The 19,624-nt window shown below is 37.1% G+C and overlaps 1 protein-coding gene across 5 annotated transcripts in view; it reads right to left on the bottom strand.

The window, feature by feature from the left end:
* Positions 1 to 900: 900 nt before the first annotated feature.
* Positions 901 to 19,624, bottom strand: part of LOC127445184 (ADAMTS-like protein 1) — a 215,534-nt gene continuing 196,810 nt past the window's right edge. The window contains exons 16-26 of one of the 5 annotated variants that reach the window (XM_051705062.1): positions 18,563 to 18,692; positions 13,784 to 13,994; positions 13,015 to 13,194; positions 11,672 to 11,825; positions 9,047 to 10,079; positions 8,805 to 8,932; positions 6,941 to 7,037; positions 6,216 to 6,396; positions 5,102 to 5,211; positions 4,402 to 4,622; positions 901 to 3,859 (exon numbers count right to left, since the gene is read on the bottom strand). In XM_051705062.1, coding sequence (XP_051561022.1) covers positions 3,753 to 3,859; positions 4,402 to 4,622; positions 5,102 to 5,211; positions 6,216 to 6,396; positions 6,941 to 7,037; positions 8,805 to 8,932; positions 9,047 to 10,079; positions 11,672 to 11,825; positions 13,015 to 13,194; positions 13,784 to 13,994; positions 18,563 to 18,692 — 2,552 coding nt within the window. In that variant the 3' untranslated portion in view covers positions 901 to 3,752. Of the gene's footprint in view, positions 3,860 to 4,401; positions 4,623 to 5,101; positions 5,212 to 6,215; positions 6,397 to 6,940; positions 7,038 to 8,804; positions 8,933 to 9,046; positions 10,080 to 11,671; positions 11,826 to 13,014; positions 13,195 to 13,783; positions 13,995 to 18,562; positions 18,693 to 19,624 lie in introns of those variants that run through there. The other 4 variants (XM_051705072.1, XR_007897944.1, XM_051705083.1 and 1 more) reach the window with 4 other exon arrangements.

Below are 19,624 nucleotides of genomic sequence, written 5' to 3'. Positions count from 1 at the left end.
ATTTCTTCTTTAGCTGTAATTTTATAATCTGAATATTTACAGCTAATTTCACCTCTAAAAAATTCAGAACACAAAATCTGCTGTTTAAAAATACATATCTATAAGATGTGCCACAAAAATAAATAAATACATAAATAAATAATAAAAAAAAATTCAATTTTGTTAAACGCCACATGTCTACAATTCAAATTTATGAAAAACAAATTGAAAACTATAAAATACGGCATGGAAAATAAAATTTAGTTAAATGCCACATCTAAAATTCAAATTTACAAAATTCTAATATTTTTGTCATTTATCTAGCTCTATACTTACAATGGAAGTGAATGGGGGCCAATTTTTTGAACGTTAAAACACTCAAAAGTTTTTCAAAAGTTTAGCCACAAGACATTAACAGTATGCGTGTTAACATGATTTTAGTGTGATTAAATCACTTATTAACCTTTTTTGTGTAAAGTTATTGCCAATTTTAAAACTTTGTTGACAAGATGATGTAATGTCAACAAACCGTAAACCCCTAAAATGACTGTAAAAAATTACAATTTAAACAACTTTACAGCTATAATACATGAGTTTTAATGAATGTAATTGCTTTTATAAAATTATAAGCTTCACATTTCTGCCTTTAAACCCTTCAAAAATGGGCCACATTCACTTCTATTTTAAGTGCCTCACTGTATCCTCGATTTTTGCTTTTTTAAAAAAAAAAATGTAAGAAAAGGAGCAACGACTCGAAATTAACTTTTGTGGTTATCAGCATTATGCCACAAATGATGTCGATTGAGCTTAACTTGTATTGAACCCAGAATATTCCTTTAACATGAACTAACAATGAACAATACTTTGTTTTACAGCATTTATTAATTTTGTTTAATGTTAATTTTAACATTTACCAACACATTTTTAAAATAAAAAGTTGTATTTGTTAACATTAAGTAAAGCACTATGAACTAACAAAGAACAATTGTATTTTTATTAACTTTAACAAAGATGAATAAATATTGTAAAAAATATATTGTTCATTAGTTCATGATACTAAAGCATTTATTTGTTAACAAATGAAACCTTGTTATAAAGCATTCAAATCTGGCCTAAAGACTTACCTGTTTTCTCTGGCTTTTAATATCCCATAATCATTGTGAATTGTCAGTTTTAATATTTTATGTGTTTTTACCTTGTTTCCAGTTATATCTGCTATAGAAATTCTTTTTTTTTTATACTGTACAGCACTTTGGTCAAACTTGGTTGTTTTTAAATGTGCTTTATAAATAAATATTGATTGATATTGATAAAGTGCTACCATTATAGGGCTATTGGATTTGTATTGTTTACATACAAATATTTGATTAGTTTGTAATATATAATTTTTTAATAATGGAGCCTCAAAGTTCTTGCAGTTTTTTTTCTTTATTTTTTGTTTTGTTGTATAAGCTTCCACTTCAGGCTGATTGTTTCAATAGGCTATTATGGATGCCATTCTTGGATGTTTGTAATGTATTTCAATAAAGGAAAAAAAAAAGGCCTGAATTTATTAGGATCCAAAGTTTATCAGATTGCGTGGAGTCAGACTCTACTTAGATCCGCTAATGGAGCTCCATAAATTCAGTGACTATTATTTTGCAGCACAAAAGAAACCTCTATAAAGTTATTTACAATGAGCAGTAATTTAGCAGTACTTTCATTCAGTATTTATTTGGATGGCAATCAGGAAATTCAAGTTAAAACTGTCAGCCTCAAAAGTGGATTACATGAACAGTGCACCGACTAGATGTATGGAACGTAATTCAATTTATTAGTTAAATGGAGACCAATTATTAAAATGACAACCAGAACATGTTTAGATTGGGACATTTCTGCATGCATTGATTTTTTTTTTTTTTTTATAATATAAAAACAAACATAATATTCATAAAAACTACATCCAAACTGGTTTTCATTTACAGAGAAATTGCACTTACACAAAATAATAAATACTAAACGAAGGCAGCTCACTACTTGTGTTTAAAAAAAAAAAAAAAAAAGACAATCATATTTTCAAGACTTGAATAACTGCTTAAATAAACAAATCATATGGTTTAAAAGGATTCGTTTAGTACTTACAGGGTACGTTGAGTAAGTGACAGCACTTAATCATGTCCAAGCATTTCCCATTATGTTCCTTTTTTTTTTTTTTTTTTTTGTAGGATAAATTGGTGTCTGTAAAGAATAATAGAATCTCTTTTCTTTTCATATATTTGCAACTACTTGTAATTTTCTAGAAAAGGTAGTTAAATGGCATGTTTATTTCAGGAAGATATTTCGGTTAGCAACAAAGTATTTACAAAAACATGCACATCTGACAGTGGTTAAATCTTTATCAGCAAATTACCAAGTACAGAAAACAACCGTTTAAGAAGGTAGAAAAAAAGAACAATCAAGCCTCATTTTTAACATGTGTAAAACATTCAGGATTCCCATTTCTCTGTCCGATGAAATCTAAGGAATACTGGGGCATGGGACGATTGTCTGTTAATGTAAACCAAAAAGCATATCATAATGCAAGACACTGAAACCAGCCGCTGGCGTGACTTTAGAGGGTTTGAGAGATATTGTCATGTCTGTAGTTATACAACCCCACTTGAAACTCAAGTATTGTGTTTATAAACATTATTGGGATCATAACAGAACAAAATGAGCTCATTGTTATTATTTTATAACAATTATAATAGGCCTGGTATGTTAAGCAAATTTTGAATTGCCCTTCAAAGGAACACTATGTCAGTTTAAGCTGCAAAATGTCATTTGATTTTGAATTTCAGCTATCTAATCATGACGATTAGGTTCATTGAATATGCTCTCAGTTACATTGATGTTGCCTTGTTCCACAGTTAACTTTAAGAGTGTGCAAAAGATAGCATAAGTTATGGATTTTGTGAACCTTAAAAACCTCTTAAGTGTTTTTGTAGGATTTGAGTTCCAACCAGAACTTTGCATAGATGTAGTGCTACATAAAGGAAATCCTACGAATGCCAGAAATATGCTGAAGTACCTACAGTATAATTAGTTTGCATGAAGCGTCCATGCCTCATTTTACCTATTGTTGTTGGCTCTGAGTCACAGAGTCTTTAAATTAAAATAAGGTGACACATTCTCAACATTAAAGCTATGTTTTTAGCACTTCATTACGAATACCCAGCCTTAAAGACCATCTGGATAAGGGGCTGATCTCATCTGACATGGTTTGGAGGTAATTTAAATTGGTTTCCAAATAACTGTGAAAAGTGAGAGCATGGTAGATATTAAAATGACAGTCTTCCCCAATTAGGCGGTTATTTTGTTCCCAGTGGTGTGATTTAAGTATATAAAATGTGAAAAGTCCAGTTTATAGTTCTTTACTATATCTGACAGTGTCATTGCGGGAGTCCTAAACATCCAGTGAACGCTAACAAAAGTCACATTTCTCACATATCTGCAGACCATAACAATCAACACATAAAAAGAAAACATTTCAAAAAATCTCAATTTCGAAACCTTCACTGAAGTCAAAATAAGGTCATAGTCTTATTAACAAAATATCTGTTTTCAGTTATTATTTATCTTCTTTACAGGGATGCTTATTGGAGCTGTTGTTTCTAGAATCCACCAATCCCAGTGACCCTAACCCAGCACAAACCCCTGGTCCTTGAGGGCTTGTGTTGGTCTGCGTAGTGGGCGCTAGGGCCATCTCTTCCTTGTATCCTAACCTTTCTCTGTCCTTCCATCCATATCTAGTCTCAGGTGTCTTTGCAAGACTGGCAGCAGCGTGATTTAAACTGGGGCAGTGGGCAAAGCTCTAGTTGTCGAACCTTTTCACAATACCTTGTGCTGTCCTGACATTCACCTGTAATGATACAACAAATTTCAGAATACAATAATCATTCTGTGGGTTGCATACAGTTTAGGACAATATACCCTTAATGCTAGAGAACCTTGGAACAATCCTTAATTCTTTTGATGATATATGATTTGTGAGGCCTATTTGTGGCAATCAAGCACATAAATGTATCCTGGTAAGAATCTTGAAACTCATCTATTTTCACCCTTACCTTTGTTACGTAGTTAGTATATAGTGCACATACTACACCATTTTTGTAACTCACCCATTTGGTGGCAAATGCAGTAAATCGTTTATATCATACATATACGTACATGAGGGTGAGTAAATGACAGAATTTTCATTTTTGATTGAATGCCCTTTCCAATTACTACAGTATGACTCATAGTCATTGCTATTCCTGCAGCCATTCCTCCAGGATCATGTGACTGTTGACATCAGGATGGTAAGCATCATTGCATCTGACCAATAAGAAAAATCATCCAGGCTGATGTTCTGGAGCTCCCCTTTCATGCTAATTATCATTTTTCCTTTGTCTATGCACTCACCTCTCCCACAGGACAGGATGTTGCATCGTTGCCAGCTGGGTGGTCGAGGTTTCCAAGCACAGTGGAACTCGCGCGCCAGCTTCCCACTGCGCCGGTGGGCACAAGTGACGTGACGGGACTGGAATCCGTGACGACCACATGTGGCGGTGCATTGGGTCCAAGGCCCGACTCGCCAATGCAGAGCACACGCTTCTGTCGTGCAGTTGCGTTGTGATGTAGGCCTGAAAAGGACAACGATGAATAGATGATCTGATAACTGATACATTTACTTGAGAAACAAAATTGTGCACTAACATATAATAATTTAGTAATATGACATATAACACACAGTATAATATGACTTATTTTCAGAAAATATATCTTGAATTATATTTTCCAATCCCATTTACCCTTTTTTTTTTTTATCATACTTTTCAATACATTTTGTCAGATTTTTCTGGGAACAAGACATAACATCTGATATCATGCTGCTTCTCAAGTAAATGTATCTTGTTTTAAGAATGTTTTAGACATTTTTACTGGAAAATAAGACAAAAAGAATTGTTTTGCAGTGTACTGTTAACACCAAACAATGACCTGACTGAGACTTGCCACATGACAACCTCATATTTATAGCCACAACTTAATATCCTAATTATTACAATGTTTTTGCAATCTGAGTTTGAACATGTACACAGTGTTGTTTATATATTTGATTTACCTTGGTTGACTGCTGCACATTCGATGTGCCACTCTAGTGCTGTTCTTGTCTTGGCAGAACACATGTCTGTACTGAAGGGCTTGGCGTGGTCCAACACAATGACCTTGGCACTAATGTGAAAAAATGAAAGAAAAAGACTTTTTTGATGCTGAGTACACAGAGAGAGTAATTTATGGTACATTTCTATTCATTATTGGTGCTGCTGTCTTAAACCCTAAAATAATAATTTGGGGGACTGTACTGTAACTCTTTTGGAATACATTATTTGTAAAAGTAATTTTCAAATTAGAAACTGAAGCTCTCATAATGGAGTTTTTAATTGAATGAAAATGCAACTTCTGTAAAATAAAAATAAAATAATGGTTGAGCACACATGATGCAGTAAGAGTTTTGAGTTCTCTCAACAACTGTCCTAATATTTGCCCTTTGTAAAATGGCTTTTAATCAATGTAAATTTTTTTGTTCACTAAATGCTAAAATTCTTGTTGAGAGAACTTCTAATTTCTTGTTCAGCCAACTATCATTTCACAAGACGAGAACTTTCATTTTGTCACCATTTCAATTATTTTTACATGACTGCAGTCTTTGCATCTGAGGAGAAGTATGTCTGCAAGACAAGGCAGTACATACAACTGTTTGACAGAGACACACAATAGACCTCAGCCTGTAACACAAAAACCTTAACGGTGACATTCAAAACAAACTTAATAAGTTTAAAGATGAGCTCCTAATGTCACCACACAACAACTTTCTAAACAGTGGCAAAAAAACAAAAATGATAATAACAACAAAGTCAGCAAACAGCAAAAAATAAACCTATAACACTAACCACATAATTTATTTATGTTGTAGTGCATGCTGGGATCTCGCAAATCAGCAGCATTGTTCGATATGAAATTGTTCGTTCAGACAACTCTGTTAGGCTAGTTGGGACAACATTGTATATATATATATATATATATATATATATATATATATATATATATATATATATATATATATATATATATATATATATATATCATATTTGTTCATGGAGGAAAAGTGTACTTCTGAATCAGGATGATTAACAAGGTGGACTAATGATCACTGGTTTCACTAATCTGATACTTACGGGTCCCCATGGAGTGGTTGTCCAGCCAACACAAGGTTGAAGGTTACAGTGCCTGGTTACTGCTGGCTTCCTCCCAGAACAAGCCTCTGACCCCCCTGGACCTCCTTGACAAGTCACACTGCGATTCTGCATTCCTCCTCCACAGCTCACAGAGCAGGCTGACCAGGTGGATACCTGCCACCTGTGCACAGGGAAGAGGAATGAAAGATGACATTTACTGGTCATTCCTTAGATACAAAAAGGGATTTGTCTTCCTGGTTAGATACTGTATCCATACTGAACATAACACTTACATTTAGTTGCTGCCATGGGTAGGTAATGACTTAACTGACTAGACAGGAAACTCATCATTAGTCTAAGTAGCCATACATTTTACAACCCCACTCACTATGCAGCATCCATACCTGGTGGATTGCAGTATAAATCCTATTGAAACCACTACAAATAAGAAAGAATACAAATTCTGCAGTGAAGTCATGCCCATAGGCCTATTTTTTTGATGGCCAACTGAATTTTAATGTTTAAATATACTCATCAGATGCATCTCTGTTTCTTTGCACTTTTGTTAAAAAAATGTAAAAATAAAACAAAAATAAATTTGAAAAATTGAGTGAATTGTAATTTAAATATCAGGAAATGGTATGCATTTACAGTATTTTTATTTTGTGGAAGGGCACTGTTCTTGATTGTAAAGCTAATAATTTACTGCAATACCGCATTTGTACCTGTGGGGGCACTGTTGTCCATGGCAGAAGTTGTACAGCTTGGTCTTGTTTGAACACACAGAACTGTTCCCCTCACTCGCACTGCTCACACAGCTTGCTATGACACACATCAATAATGACATCACTCTAAACAAAGATGTGACAGTTTAAAATAAAATGAATAACATTACTGCAAGGCACAACAAGTCTTTATCTTTTTCAATTTGTAAAAAGATCTAGGAGCTTTTGTGCAAATCTGAGGTGAAAGAGAGAGTAATAAAAATTGTTAAAGGAATAGTTCACTCAAAATAACTTAATCTCCTTTGTGTCTTTGCAAACATACTTTATATGCTGCGATTTGTTCCATGCAACACAAACTTTTACTTTTCTTTAAAAACAGAGTGACTTGTGGAGCTATCATCACTTCTTATATAGCGTTTTTACATGCCAGAACAGCTCTCATATTCATATTGAGGTATTACAACCAGCTACTTTGCATTAATAACGCTTTAAGTTATGTGAATCTTAAGTGTGGGACTGAAATAGCCAGGGAAAGGCCTCTTCAGAAACACTATCATTAGAGGACTACATCAGCCTTGCATGATGAATAGAGAGAACAGGACATTGTCGGCTGTAACATGAGTGGATTTGAATACTTTTCATCACTTTTCCTCTTAAAGGAAAGGGTGCTTTCTTTGCTCAATGTCACTTGTGTATGCTTACTGTTGATAAATGCTGTTAGGGTAGTGCTTTGCTTTTGTTTTGTTTGTTTGGCCTCAATGTCAAATACTCATCACAAAATCACGTTGACTCCAAGCTGACCTCCACCAAATGACATCATTAATAGACTTATAGATTCATTGACTCAGCATTGTATACATATTTGGAAACATTATGTATTAATTGTTTGAACTGACCCAGAAAAAGCTTTTTTCATAGATAGGTTCTTCAAACCAATACTTTAATATTTAGGAATGGGAATTGTACGGAATTTAATGATTCTTGTTTACAGTAGATTCCGATCCCGCTTAACAATTCAGGTTCCTCAATGGTTCCATAACCAATTATTTCTGAAAGCCTACTTTTGAGGATGAAATATTTTGAAATAAAACAATTTTTATTGGATTTACTGCCCTCAGCAGCCTATTACATAAAGAAGAGATGATTTCATATCTTAACAGAACAGATTCATACTAAAGGTTTTTAAGTTAATTTATTAATTTTTATAAAATAGATTACAACAAAACTCTGTTGTAAAACGTGTTCAAAATGTGTTCAGTATATCTAACTACAATCCAGTAATTACTCACAAGTCTCACAAGCCTTCAGTTCACATAAGACAGTTCCAACAGTTCTTGACAAAATGACAAAAAAATGACAAAAAAAAAATGTCACCAAAAAGAACCAGTTGATAAGATAAATTCTTTCAGGAGATGGTAGCACTGTATGTTTTGAGGTGTAGATTCAAAACAAATGACTCATAAGAGTAATTTGTTCAGGAATCGGACTACACTGATTGCACTATGTTTCGCGCTGCTGATTTAGAAGAGGTGTTGCAGTGTCGCTGAATGGTAGTGCAAGAGTATTTTCGCACAGTGTCCCGTCCGTATCGAGAACCATTAACAGAACCGAAAGTCATAAAATAATTTGGTTCCAGTATTTTTTTTTTAAATGGATAATATACTGTTAAACTTAGTCAGACTTAACAAGTCCTCACGGTTTCTTCCAAGCTTTCTTCCTCATCTACTTATTCGTGTTGGGGAGTTTTTCCATTGGCTTGCTCACTGGAGGGTTTGTAAGGCCCTATTCTTTATAAAGCTTTGTTGTATTGTAAAAAATAGAAAAATAAATAAAAAGTGTGTTGACTCTCTAGAGTAGATCATACCTGTAATTTGCACTTGAGAGGACAACGACGTGGAGCCCAGGTGGTTAGAGGCAGTGCAGATGTAGAGTCCGGTGTCTGTCTCGCTTGGAGCTTGAATATGCAGGGAACCATCCGGCATTAGGCCTACTCTGCCACGACACAGACAACAACACGACTGAAAGCAGCACACGGATGTAGGGTATGCAATACTATATGCTCTTTAAAGATCTTGTAGATTCTGAAAGCAGAAAGTTCGTTCTTACCTGCTGCTATTTCTTAGCTCCCTTCCATCCTTAGTCCATAAGATCATTGGTTCTGGGTTACCTTGTGCTTGGCATTTGATTTCTACTTGGACAGTGTGTCTTGGTACTAAAATAAGACCTCCAACATAGTCCACAATTTCATGAGGGTTACTGATGTGGTCTCTGGAGGACTTCTGCAGGATAATTGGGCTTCTGTGCTGTTCTCTCCATTGCCTGCTGGTATGAGGAGCCTGTCTCTGTTTGCTTCTCTGGGAAGTGGAATCTTGCATGGAGTGTGCTAGTCTTTCATGTGGTTGCTGAGCCGATTCATTGTTCTCCACATGGCTCTTTGTAAGTTCCTCTAGCAGCTGAATGATCAACACATCTTTCTCCTGGAAAGCTCCAGACAGATTACGAGTGACCTCATCAAGCCTTGGCATATCTGCGATGAGCATCTGTGGACTTAAAGAATCCAAAACTGTGTCTTCTTCCAGATTGGAACTATTCTTCTCAAAGGAATCCAGCAATTCCTTGGAATCCTCAAATGGTAATTCCTTCAAGTCAAGTAAGTGTTGAATGATAGCATCATAACGGTTCAACGAAAACTCTTTGGCCTTGCCCTCAGTTGCAGACGAAGTGTGTTGAAGTTTTGGTGAGATCTTTATACCATCCGTGTTCCACAAGTCTGCTTCTGGCACCGACAGCTTATGCTTGCTGCTGATGAGCTTCAGGACAAAGTTCTCTTGAGCTTGGCCAGCAATACAAGTGTACATCCCAGCATCAGAAGCACGGAGCTGCAGGATCTTGATGTAACCCATGTGAGAAATGGATACATGGCCCAGGATTTCAAGCGGTTTACCATCTTTCAGCCAGTGCACATAACCCTTGGGGAAATGACGGGTGGGGCAGCGAAGCACCACAGATGTCCTCGGTAGTAGGTAGGCATAACCACCCACCACAAAGTGTAGCTTCTTGCCTTTTCTCCACTGAATGTAGACCTTTCTTTGAGCCAGAATGGTAGGCTTGCGTTTTACAACTGCTGGCTTGAAAATTTCTGAAATGAAATAAACACGTCATATTACTATGTACCAAAAGATTGTTCACTGTGTGGAGAGCTGGATTCCCAGTAGCACTGTTAAACCTAGAGGCGAGGAAACAGAGTAGAGGAATTTCAAGCCAGCTACTCTTCAAGCAAATCCCATTTGGCACAGCTATCATACAATTCCATTTCCTATATCACTCTCACTTCAGAGTGTCCTTAGATGACTTCTTCAGTACTCAATCCCACAAAACTTTGGACATGTCTTTCCCTATTTTACTTCATATACTCCCTTATTCTTAAAACCAAATGAACTGCACAAGTATGTGGGTATTTGATGCACAAAATGTCCATTGACCTTTCTTTAAACAACATAAATATCTTAGGTTAAAATATAAATGTATAAGAGAGTGTATATTTTAGGTCCTTTAACTAGTTACCATTTCTCTTACTAGTTTTTCACAATTTTAATCACCTTTTCCCCTTCACTAATTCATTTTAAATGGTCCTGCGGTGTGACAAATGAATTTTAAAAAGTACAGATGTTCCAATTTGTCTTTCAATTGTGAGATCATAAAAGCTGCATGCAAGGATGAGCAAAATGCTGTTTAAAAAGAAGGAATTTAGCATGTCAAAATGCAGCACATGTCAACTTCACAAAGGTATGTGCCATGCAGAATTTTTATTGGCCAGTAACATGTTTGTCAATTATACAATTTCAGACATAAAGATCCATTAAAGACAACACAAGCAATATATAACATCACATTGGCTCCAACGGATTAATCATAAAACGCTTTTCCGCCATTGGGCTGACAATTCTGAGCACGCTGAGGAACAGTTCCAGTAGCATTTCCACTTGAGTATGGTTCAGCAAGGCACGATTACAAACCATTCTCAGGCCATATTTCTCGGCACGGTTAGCTAACCGAGCTCAACCGTGCTGGTGGAATGGTTTTAGTATATGCTAACTCACGATTTTACATTTATCAACACAAAGGTAACTCAGTTGTTTCCATGTAGCTGGCCAAGTTTGCTAATATTTGGGAGAAGTTAATAAATGTTAGAGTAATATCAATTAGTGTATGTTCAGTGTATCTTCATGATTTTATGATGAACTAGTAGAACATTATTTTTTTTAACACACCTTTTTAATCAGGGAGGTAGATAGCTCATTAAAACTCATATAATATATCATTATATTACTCATATATTATTTTGTCAATAAATGTCTTTTTACCAGACTAGCTTGGAAACTTCTACCCATCTGTGTGTTTGTGTCTGGCAGCATGCACAACCTCTCAGCAAATAATTGTAAACCTTTTTCTGTTTGCTTTCCGTTTTGTGACATGGGACATTTCTTTCCTGTGCTTAAGCAAAGTAAAAACCAGGGGTCCTAAAAAAACTGGAATATGCGATCATCCTCCATAGCGCACTTAATCCAATGTTTATTTCTCACGCCGCTGTTAACTGGCCCGGATAAGCACGGAATGGCATGGTTTCACAATGAGAACCATCCAGCCTGATGGTGTAAAAGCGGCTACAGTTGGGTTAGAATATCTAAATGTTGGTTTTCTCAATTTTAAATCAAGGCTCTCATGTCTTACTCTCACAAGCTCCAAGGTGGCATGATCGGACAGTTAACGGTTTTGGAACCATGGCACAAGCATCAGGAACCATTGTTCGGTATCGTCCTCTTTCTCCCAGAGCCTTACACACCACTAGCAACCTCTGGGTTCCTTCTCCACAAGTAGCAGAACACTAGAAAGAACACAGAACCCTGGTTATTGACAATGCGTAGTAAGGATGTCAAAAGTACTTGTACTTTGGAACCAAGTTGAATCTAAAAAATTTAACATTGTAATGTCTTTCAATGTTTACTTGATTGGGAAATAATTTAAGCATTCGATTGCCTTCATTTAATTTGTTATTAATTACTATTAAAGGAATGTTCCAGGTTCAATGCAAGTTAAGCTCGAAAGTACTCAGGGCACAATGTTGATTACCACAAAATTATTTTGACTCTTCCATTGTTTATTTAATAAAAGCAAATATCCCAGTTACAATAAGGCAATTATAATGGAAGTGAATGGGGCGAGTCCATAAACATTAAAAATACACACCATTTTATCGCAAAATAAACCCCGACAGTTTGATCAGCACCCTAATGCGAAGAGGAGAATTCTTGAATTCCTGAAGGGGTTTATTTTGCGATAACAACCGGCTGACTGTACATTATCCTGCTTATTACCTGGCTACTAACCAAATAAATAAATACATTAACATAAAACACTGATTTGCATTGAAATAATGTAATTATGTGAGAAGAAATAAATCGCTTAACAGCTGAAATCAACCTCCGGTTTGCGTTGGAGTTCTGTTGGTGTTTATTTTGTAGTTAATGACCGTTTGACTGCTCATTATGCATGTTGTTACAACACTACTTGCCAAAAAAATTAATAAATGCACATGACACATTGATTTGAGCTGAAATAATTTTATCACTTGTAGAGATCGCACAGTGATCCAAGAAGCAATAAAAATGGCTGGTAAGTGGATGTGCGATTGTTACTGAGCAACATCAGACCTCTAGATGGTGCCATTGACCAATCAAAATCAAGAAATCCAGAGAACCATGTAATCCAGCTGTGGTCTCCCCCAGTGATATGGAGGGAAATGTATGACATGTTTAGACAGGCAAGAGCGCTTTGTTGATGTTACTTAACCTTACTTGTAAGGTCAGCCTAAAGCCAGAACAAATTTTTCAACAACAGCCTTGTCAAGAGCTTTTAAGTGTGACAGAGTACATATAACAAACAATAAAACAGTAGGATTTCTGTAGCTGCAGACCGTAAAATATGGAGTGGTAATAACAGATAGACAGATTGTTGAGACATACATGAGAAAGTGACTTTTTTAAACTTGTTTTAAGTGAGAACACGTGTCTGACCTGAGTCCAGTTTGTGGAGACCCACTGAGGATCACAATCCACTTGGCCACAGGGCTGAATTGAGGGTAAACTCATTGAGGGGCAGAACGTTTCAGGTAATTCTAGTACACTTCCATCTGCCATCCGCTGCTTACAGACGACCTCTCTCTTCTGACTGCCTCCTCCACAGCTATGAGAGCACTGCATGCACACATAATAATGTTTGCTTTACACTTAGCTTATACAGTTTTTTAGGTTCTAGGAAATGAACATTTCCGAAAGTCCATACTGTCAGTGTATAATAAAGAATTTTCTTTTTACATTACTTCAGTGGTTCTCCAATTGTGGGGTGGTACTGTAAACGGTGAGTGGAAGACTGCCCCATTCTGAAATCTCATGCACATAAAACTTTGCCATAATGACAATACAAAGAAAAGCCAATGTGTGCCCTTTCTTTTCTCCTTATATTGTATCAGTATAAAGTCCAAGATCACTGTCATATCAGTTGTTTAGAACAACAAACAAGGACCAATGAAACAAACAAAACTGATTTATTGCTCCTTTAAGGCTGCATAGGCTTATATTAGAGAGAGAGAGAGAGAGAGAGAGAGAGAGAGAGAGAGTACAAAATAAACTTAGGCTGGGTAGATAGGGCTGATACATTACTTTTATTTATTTATGGGACAAGTGAGTACAATACTGTGAAGAACCTTGGAAAGACTCCTAACTGCTGACAAAATTGGTTCAAGTTTAGTGTTTTGTTTTGAGAAAATGACCTATAGTGTCTCACCTGACTCCATTCCTGGACATCCCAAGTGGGTGGACAGTCAAAGCGATTGCAGGCCTGGACTGAGCTGGGCTTGGGCTGCCGACAATTCTCGTCTTTGACTTTCTCCGTGTGGTTGCTGTGTGATCCTGCTCTCAACACGCAATTTACAGCACGTGTCTGGAGACCAACACCACACGTGGCCGAACAGAAGCTCCAAGACTCCATCTCCCACCTAGAGAAACATGGACAGAGGTGAAATTCAGACACTGGAAAAATTTCCTTTTTACAGTGCATGCATTATTGATATTCCTCTTCTTTTTATTCTTCTCTCTTTTCCATAAATTTCAGCTATAAATTCAGCATTCAACAGGTAGACATTCAAACTTTGATTAATTTAATTCAGTCTCAGGTGAGCTATCTATTTTTGGTTTTCATTATCTTCATAGTTCATACTTTGTAGGAAAGTTTAGAAAGAGTACATTTTGAAGATCACCTATTGACTTGCATTGATAGAATGTTACGCATTCAAAATCAATGATTTTTGTAATCCTTGTTCACTAAATTCTGACTGGTGCTCTTAATTGCATTTATTTGCATACTGGATTTTGATTGGTCTTTTCTTTCTTGCATTTTTTTAACCATCTATAGCCGCCTTTACACTGCAAAGATGGTGTTGTGTTATGTGATTCTCCTGCACAGCCGATGCCTAAATTAACACCTTTTAGGACAATAAGCCTAAATTATTATTATTATTATTTTTTTTTGGTGCATCGCTTTACTTCTCCATTCCATTCCAGTTCATTCATAAAATTCAAGATATAAATTTTTAAACTAAATAAAACATTTATTTGCTGTTTATGAAAGCTTATAAACCTATCAATGCACAAAACAAATGTGAATATTATTTGAGAAGTTTAAGATATTGTGTAAATGCCACACCATGAGAACATAAGCATGAAGTTTGTTTGGATATGATCCCACAGCCACATGATCCTAACACTTCAGATATTGTTTCAATGGTGCCTTTGACATGAGAGCCACCTTTTGAACCCTGAACGTGGCAACAACTGAGGCTGCTGTTGGCCATTTTGTCTAAATCTCAGGACCACCAGGTCAGTTCGAGCCCAGCTGGAGTACCCCACCGCTTGGCAGTCAGTCTGGGTCTACCCCAGTGATGTGACATTTAAGACTTGAAGAAAAAACTGTAGATTCCCTTACAAGGGAAGAGAACCAAAAATAGGATGGGATATTGCATCCCAGCAGAGGTCCATAGGTGGCCAAGGGAAACAGAGTGAACACAAAGTTTGTTGTGCTTAAAAATAAACTAAACACTTGGAAAAACAGCCAGTGGAAAGATAGAATACTGCTGCATTTTTACATTCCTGACGTGAGGCATGGAACACACGGCACAATGGGATACAGGGAGGTGCACATTTTCCAGCTGCGAACCACAACAATTATTACTTTACATTCTACAAATAATTTGGATATTTTAACACCAAGAACTTCAATGGCTCATAAATCTTCTCACAGGAGAACTGTAAAATGCATAAAACAGTATGTCAAGCCATGAAAAATTATATCTCATCAAGTGGTGTTCAATGGTTAGCATGCACTGTTAAACTGTTATTCACCATATAGGCCATATGGGCACACACATATAGGAAGTTATGGATTATTCCTACTATACAGAACATTTTCAGGTCCCCCTCATTTATTTCTTAATATAATTAATAAAATATTAAACTCAAAATTTTTAAAGATGGAAATCATATTAGTTAGTGTTTTTGCATAACAATACCACAATTAAGTGTACATAGAGGATGATTTTAAATAAACTTTAATATTTTGGTTTGAGTGGATGTTGTCAATTTGCCAAACTCTACAATGAAAAACATGTTGTTTTTTTTTTGGTAATATTGCTTATTTTTTTATCTATCTATCTATCTATCTATATATATATATATATATATATATATATATATATATATATATATATATATTTACTGTATATTTTCTCTATTTCCACAATAACACATTGTGACAAGAAGTAGGGCGTGGCCGGGCCGTGAGGACATACACCCGGCGCTGAATTGTCCTAATCAGCCAGGAGGGGGATAAAGACAAGCCGGAGGCGCTAGAGAGAGAGAGAGAGACATACGTGGCCGCTGTGTGTGTGTCTCTGTGTGTTTATGTTTGTTTAAGTTGATTTATGTCATTAAAGTTATGTTGACCTCCTCCTTGCCCATCCTGAACCTTGTTACATTGGTGCCGAACCCCGAGAAGAAGGAGGGAGGCGCTGATGTGGAGTCCTCGCTGCTGCCATCCGCCGGGAAGCGGAGGAGCCGTGGCCATCCGCTAGGGGTCGGAGGAGTCGCTGCCGGCCGGCAGGAGTCGGAGGAACCGCTGCCGTCCGCCAGGAAGCGGATAAGCCGTTATCATACGCCGGGGACGGAGGACTCGCTGCCATCTGCCAGGGGAGGAGTGGCTGTCGTCTGCCAGAGGGTGGAGGAGTGGCTGAGGATCAGGCGACTGCATATCCGGGGACGTACCTGTGAGCGAGTTTTTGTCTCTCTCTCTCTCTCTCTGTCTCTTCCCCTTGCTCTTTACCTCTCCCCTCTCCCTCCCCTCGTCTCTCCCAGGGCTCCAGAGAGGCAGGGAAGACCTGCCGGCAGAAGGATGGCCAGAAGAGCAACACCTCCCCTTCAGGAAGGGAGGGGAGTACGTCAAGCCGGAGGTTTCCCCAGCCTGAATTGGGTGGTGGAGGAGTGTGATGAGGAGGAGGGCGTGGCCGGGCCGTGAGGACGCACACCCGGTGCTGAATTGTCCTAATCAGCCGGGAGGGGGATAAAGATGAGCAGGAGGTGCCAGAGAGAGAGAGAGAGAGAGAGACACACAGCCACTGTGTGTGTCTCTGTGTGTTTATGTTTGTTGATTTATGTCATTAAAGTTAAGCTGACTGTTCTGGTAGTTCCCGCCTCCTCCTTGCCCATCCTGAAACCCGTTACACACATTTTACATACTGTTCTTTTAAATACCCCTTTTGTTTGTTTAAATATCACTTTAAATAAACAAAAGCCAGTTCTTTAATGATATCTGCCAGGAAGTGACATCAATTTTGGTGGGGAAATCCACAGCACAAACATCAGTTTTAGCAATGGGTTTTATCAATTCATTAATATGTAATTTTGTACAGTATTAGCAAGTTTGTTTCCATCCTGTTAGATAATTGTTATAATTAGATAACAGGCATCCTGTTAATTTCTTGCTACTGTGTAATCAATGAAGTTATAATGAGTACAGTTTAAGTGCCTGAGCGTCACCAGAGCATATTTTTGAAAGTCTGGTATACCCTTTTATAGAAATACTTCCTTAAATTAAAACATAAGCATATATATATATATATATATATAACAATTTTAAAAGGTACTGCATAACAGGAATGACCCATATGTACCATCAGCATGAATATATGCAATATATGATTCACTGCAGTTATATTTAGAAATGTAGAAATTTGTAGTGAGATGTGTGTGACAGTCAGATGAGCTTCCTGCAGAAAGACTTGTGTGGAGGATGAATGGCCCTGACATCCCAGCACTTTTTAATGCAGTGGGGATGAAATGTGATGCTAATAGTGTCTGCCCCAAAACACATTGTTACAGCAGGAGTGAACAGCCTTCATTTCCTGACCTTGGTGGGGATCTTCATTTATTTCCACAGAATGAACTTGAGAGGGAACTATGGCCTCTCTAAAACCATGTTATTCCTCATAGGTGATGATGAGAGTAGTGTAGCAAAGAAGTTTTAGGTTAACTTTCATAATATTTGCAAAAAGTACTGACATACAGTGGCCCCACATAAGTATTTGGATACTTAAGCCACACTTAAAATGACTGACTTTCGCTTTAGATACAAAAACCCATTAGATACAAAATATCAAATCAAGTGGCATCTGCAAACAAATGATACTAAACCTTTCTTAGAAAAAAACTTGGCTGATTTTTTGTGGATATATGAAGTCAGATCCACTCACGTTGACACAATCAGAGTAATCACAGGTGTAGTTCATCACATTAACTATGGACATGTTCCATATTTGACAACCATAAATTGTCCAAATATGTTTTTTTCTTCCATGGAACTCTGTCTTAATTTTGAGCAGTATATCTATTTTGTTAATGCAAAATCAATTTTCTTTTTGTGATTTTGTGATGTTTTGCTTGAAAAGTTTATATTATATATAAATATATTTGGTGTCATTATGCACACCAGAGTGAACGAAACCTGCACCTCTGTGCATTGCATGCCGTAATTTAGCAGTTGTACATTTTCAGGAGAAGGTGACTACCTGATGCTCACAAATGAACTTTTTTTGAGGTTGCACGCTCACACACACAACATATACAAAAGCACCTAACCTCTTCTGTGTCCCACAATGTTCCCCTGTCATTCATGGTGCACGTGTGTGTTTGTTTTTGTGCATTGTGCCTTTAAATAGGCAAAAACGCATGTGCAAGTCATTTTTATTCCTGAAAAAGTATGGACCCGAGTACAGGTTTCTTCTCACTCATGCGAGCCATGCCACAGTTGCATTGCAACCGAACTCAGACCACCTCCTACAGGTAGTCTTGGGTTTGGTACCAGGGTCGGCAAAACAGCTTTCACATTACCTACTTTTCAAGCAAACTGTGCTCTCCTTCAGACTAAACCGCCAGTGTGAAAGCCCCCTAAATCAGCAGAAAGAAATGGAGACACTTCTTTATCCAAAAACTGATGTAAAAGAGTAGTGTGAGTCACCTGGGAGGGCATGGCTCTGTGTTGCAGCTCTGTAGGAGCTGAGGAGGCCGGCGTGCACTAACACACAGCTTCTCATCTGCAGTCTCTCTGGTTTGCTTATTGAGACAGATTACGACAGCCTCCTGCATTCCTGAGGAGCAAGCAAAGAAAATATGGATTAGTATGTAGGAATTTTAGATCTTAGCCTTTTCAGACACCCACACAAAAAGATTTACAAATGCATTGCATTTAAAAACATACTGCCAATAAAAATAAACATACAGTATACTCAAGCACTCATACTCATATCCACTGAAGTGCTGTATGATAGACAGAGAGAGGCTTTGTGCATGGATAGCATCATATTAAACTGAGTGGTAACACAAATGATTTTACAAATTACTCTCAAACAGTTGCCGCTACCTGCAGCAAATGGCGCTTTTGGCAGATATGTGCATGTCTAATCCATGTTAGACTTCCAGACTCTGGACAGACCCGATATGTTTACTCTCAGTATTTCAGCAAATCCGTCATCACCATTTTTGGTACTGTTGTGCATTCAAACAGATTTTATATCATTTTATATATTTTATATTTTATATTTTACCCCTTCTGACTGGACATCAGGGAGCCGAATACAAATGATTTACTGAGCAGTAATACGAGGCAGTAATATTCCACTGGACTTATCAGTGGAATAGTGATAACATGAGCTCGGATTACAAAAGAGGAAAGCTTGACATGCGTCTCAGTTCTCATTAGCACGTTGATGAGAGAAGTAGCGATCTCTGATTTGTGAATGAATCGTTTTTTATAATAAATCGGTTGATCTGGTTTATGAAACAATTTTGAGTAATTCATTAATGAATCGGTCCAATTCGGTTCTCAAATTCAACTCACCGACTCAATGATCCAGTCACAGCGGTCAACACCTCACTAATGAGCAAGATTATCAGTGAATAACGACTTAAATTTAAGTCCGTTCCTTATACAAAGCTGTTGTATGACTGCAGAAAGACTTATATAGACTTGCATGGACCACCTTAATATTATTTTAATGGTGCTTTTGCGTCCTTTTTCAAG

This window comes from Myxocyprinus asiaticus, chromosome 1, assembly GCF_019703515.2.
Source record: "Myxocyprinus asiaticus isolate MX2 ecotype Aquarium Trade chromosome 1, UBuf_Myxa_2, whole genome shotgun sequence".
In the NCBI taxonomy this organism is placed as follows: domain Eukaryota; kingdom Metazoa; phylum Chordata; class Actinopteri; order Cypriniformes; family Catostomidae; genus Myxocyprinus; species Myxocyprinus asiaticus.
The sequence above is the reverse complement of the archived record's forward strand: the minus strand, read 5'-3'. Positions and strand labels throughout refer to the sequence as shown.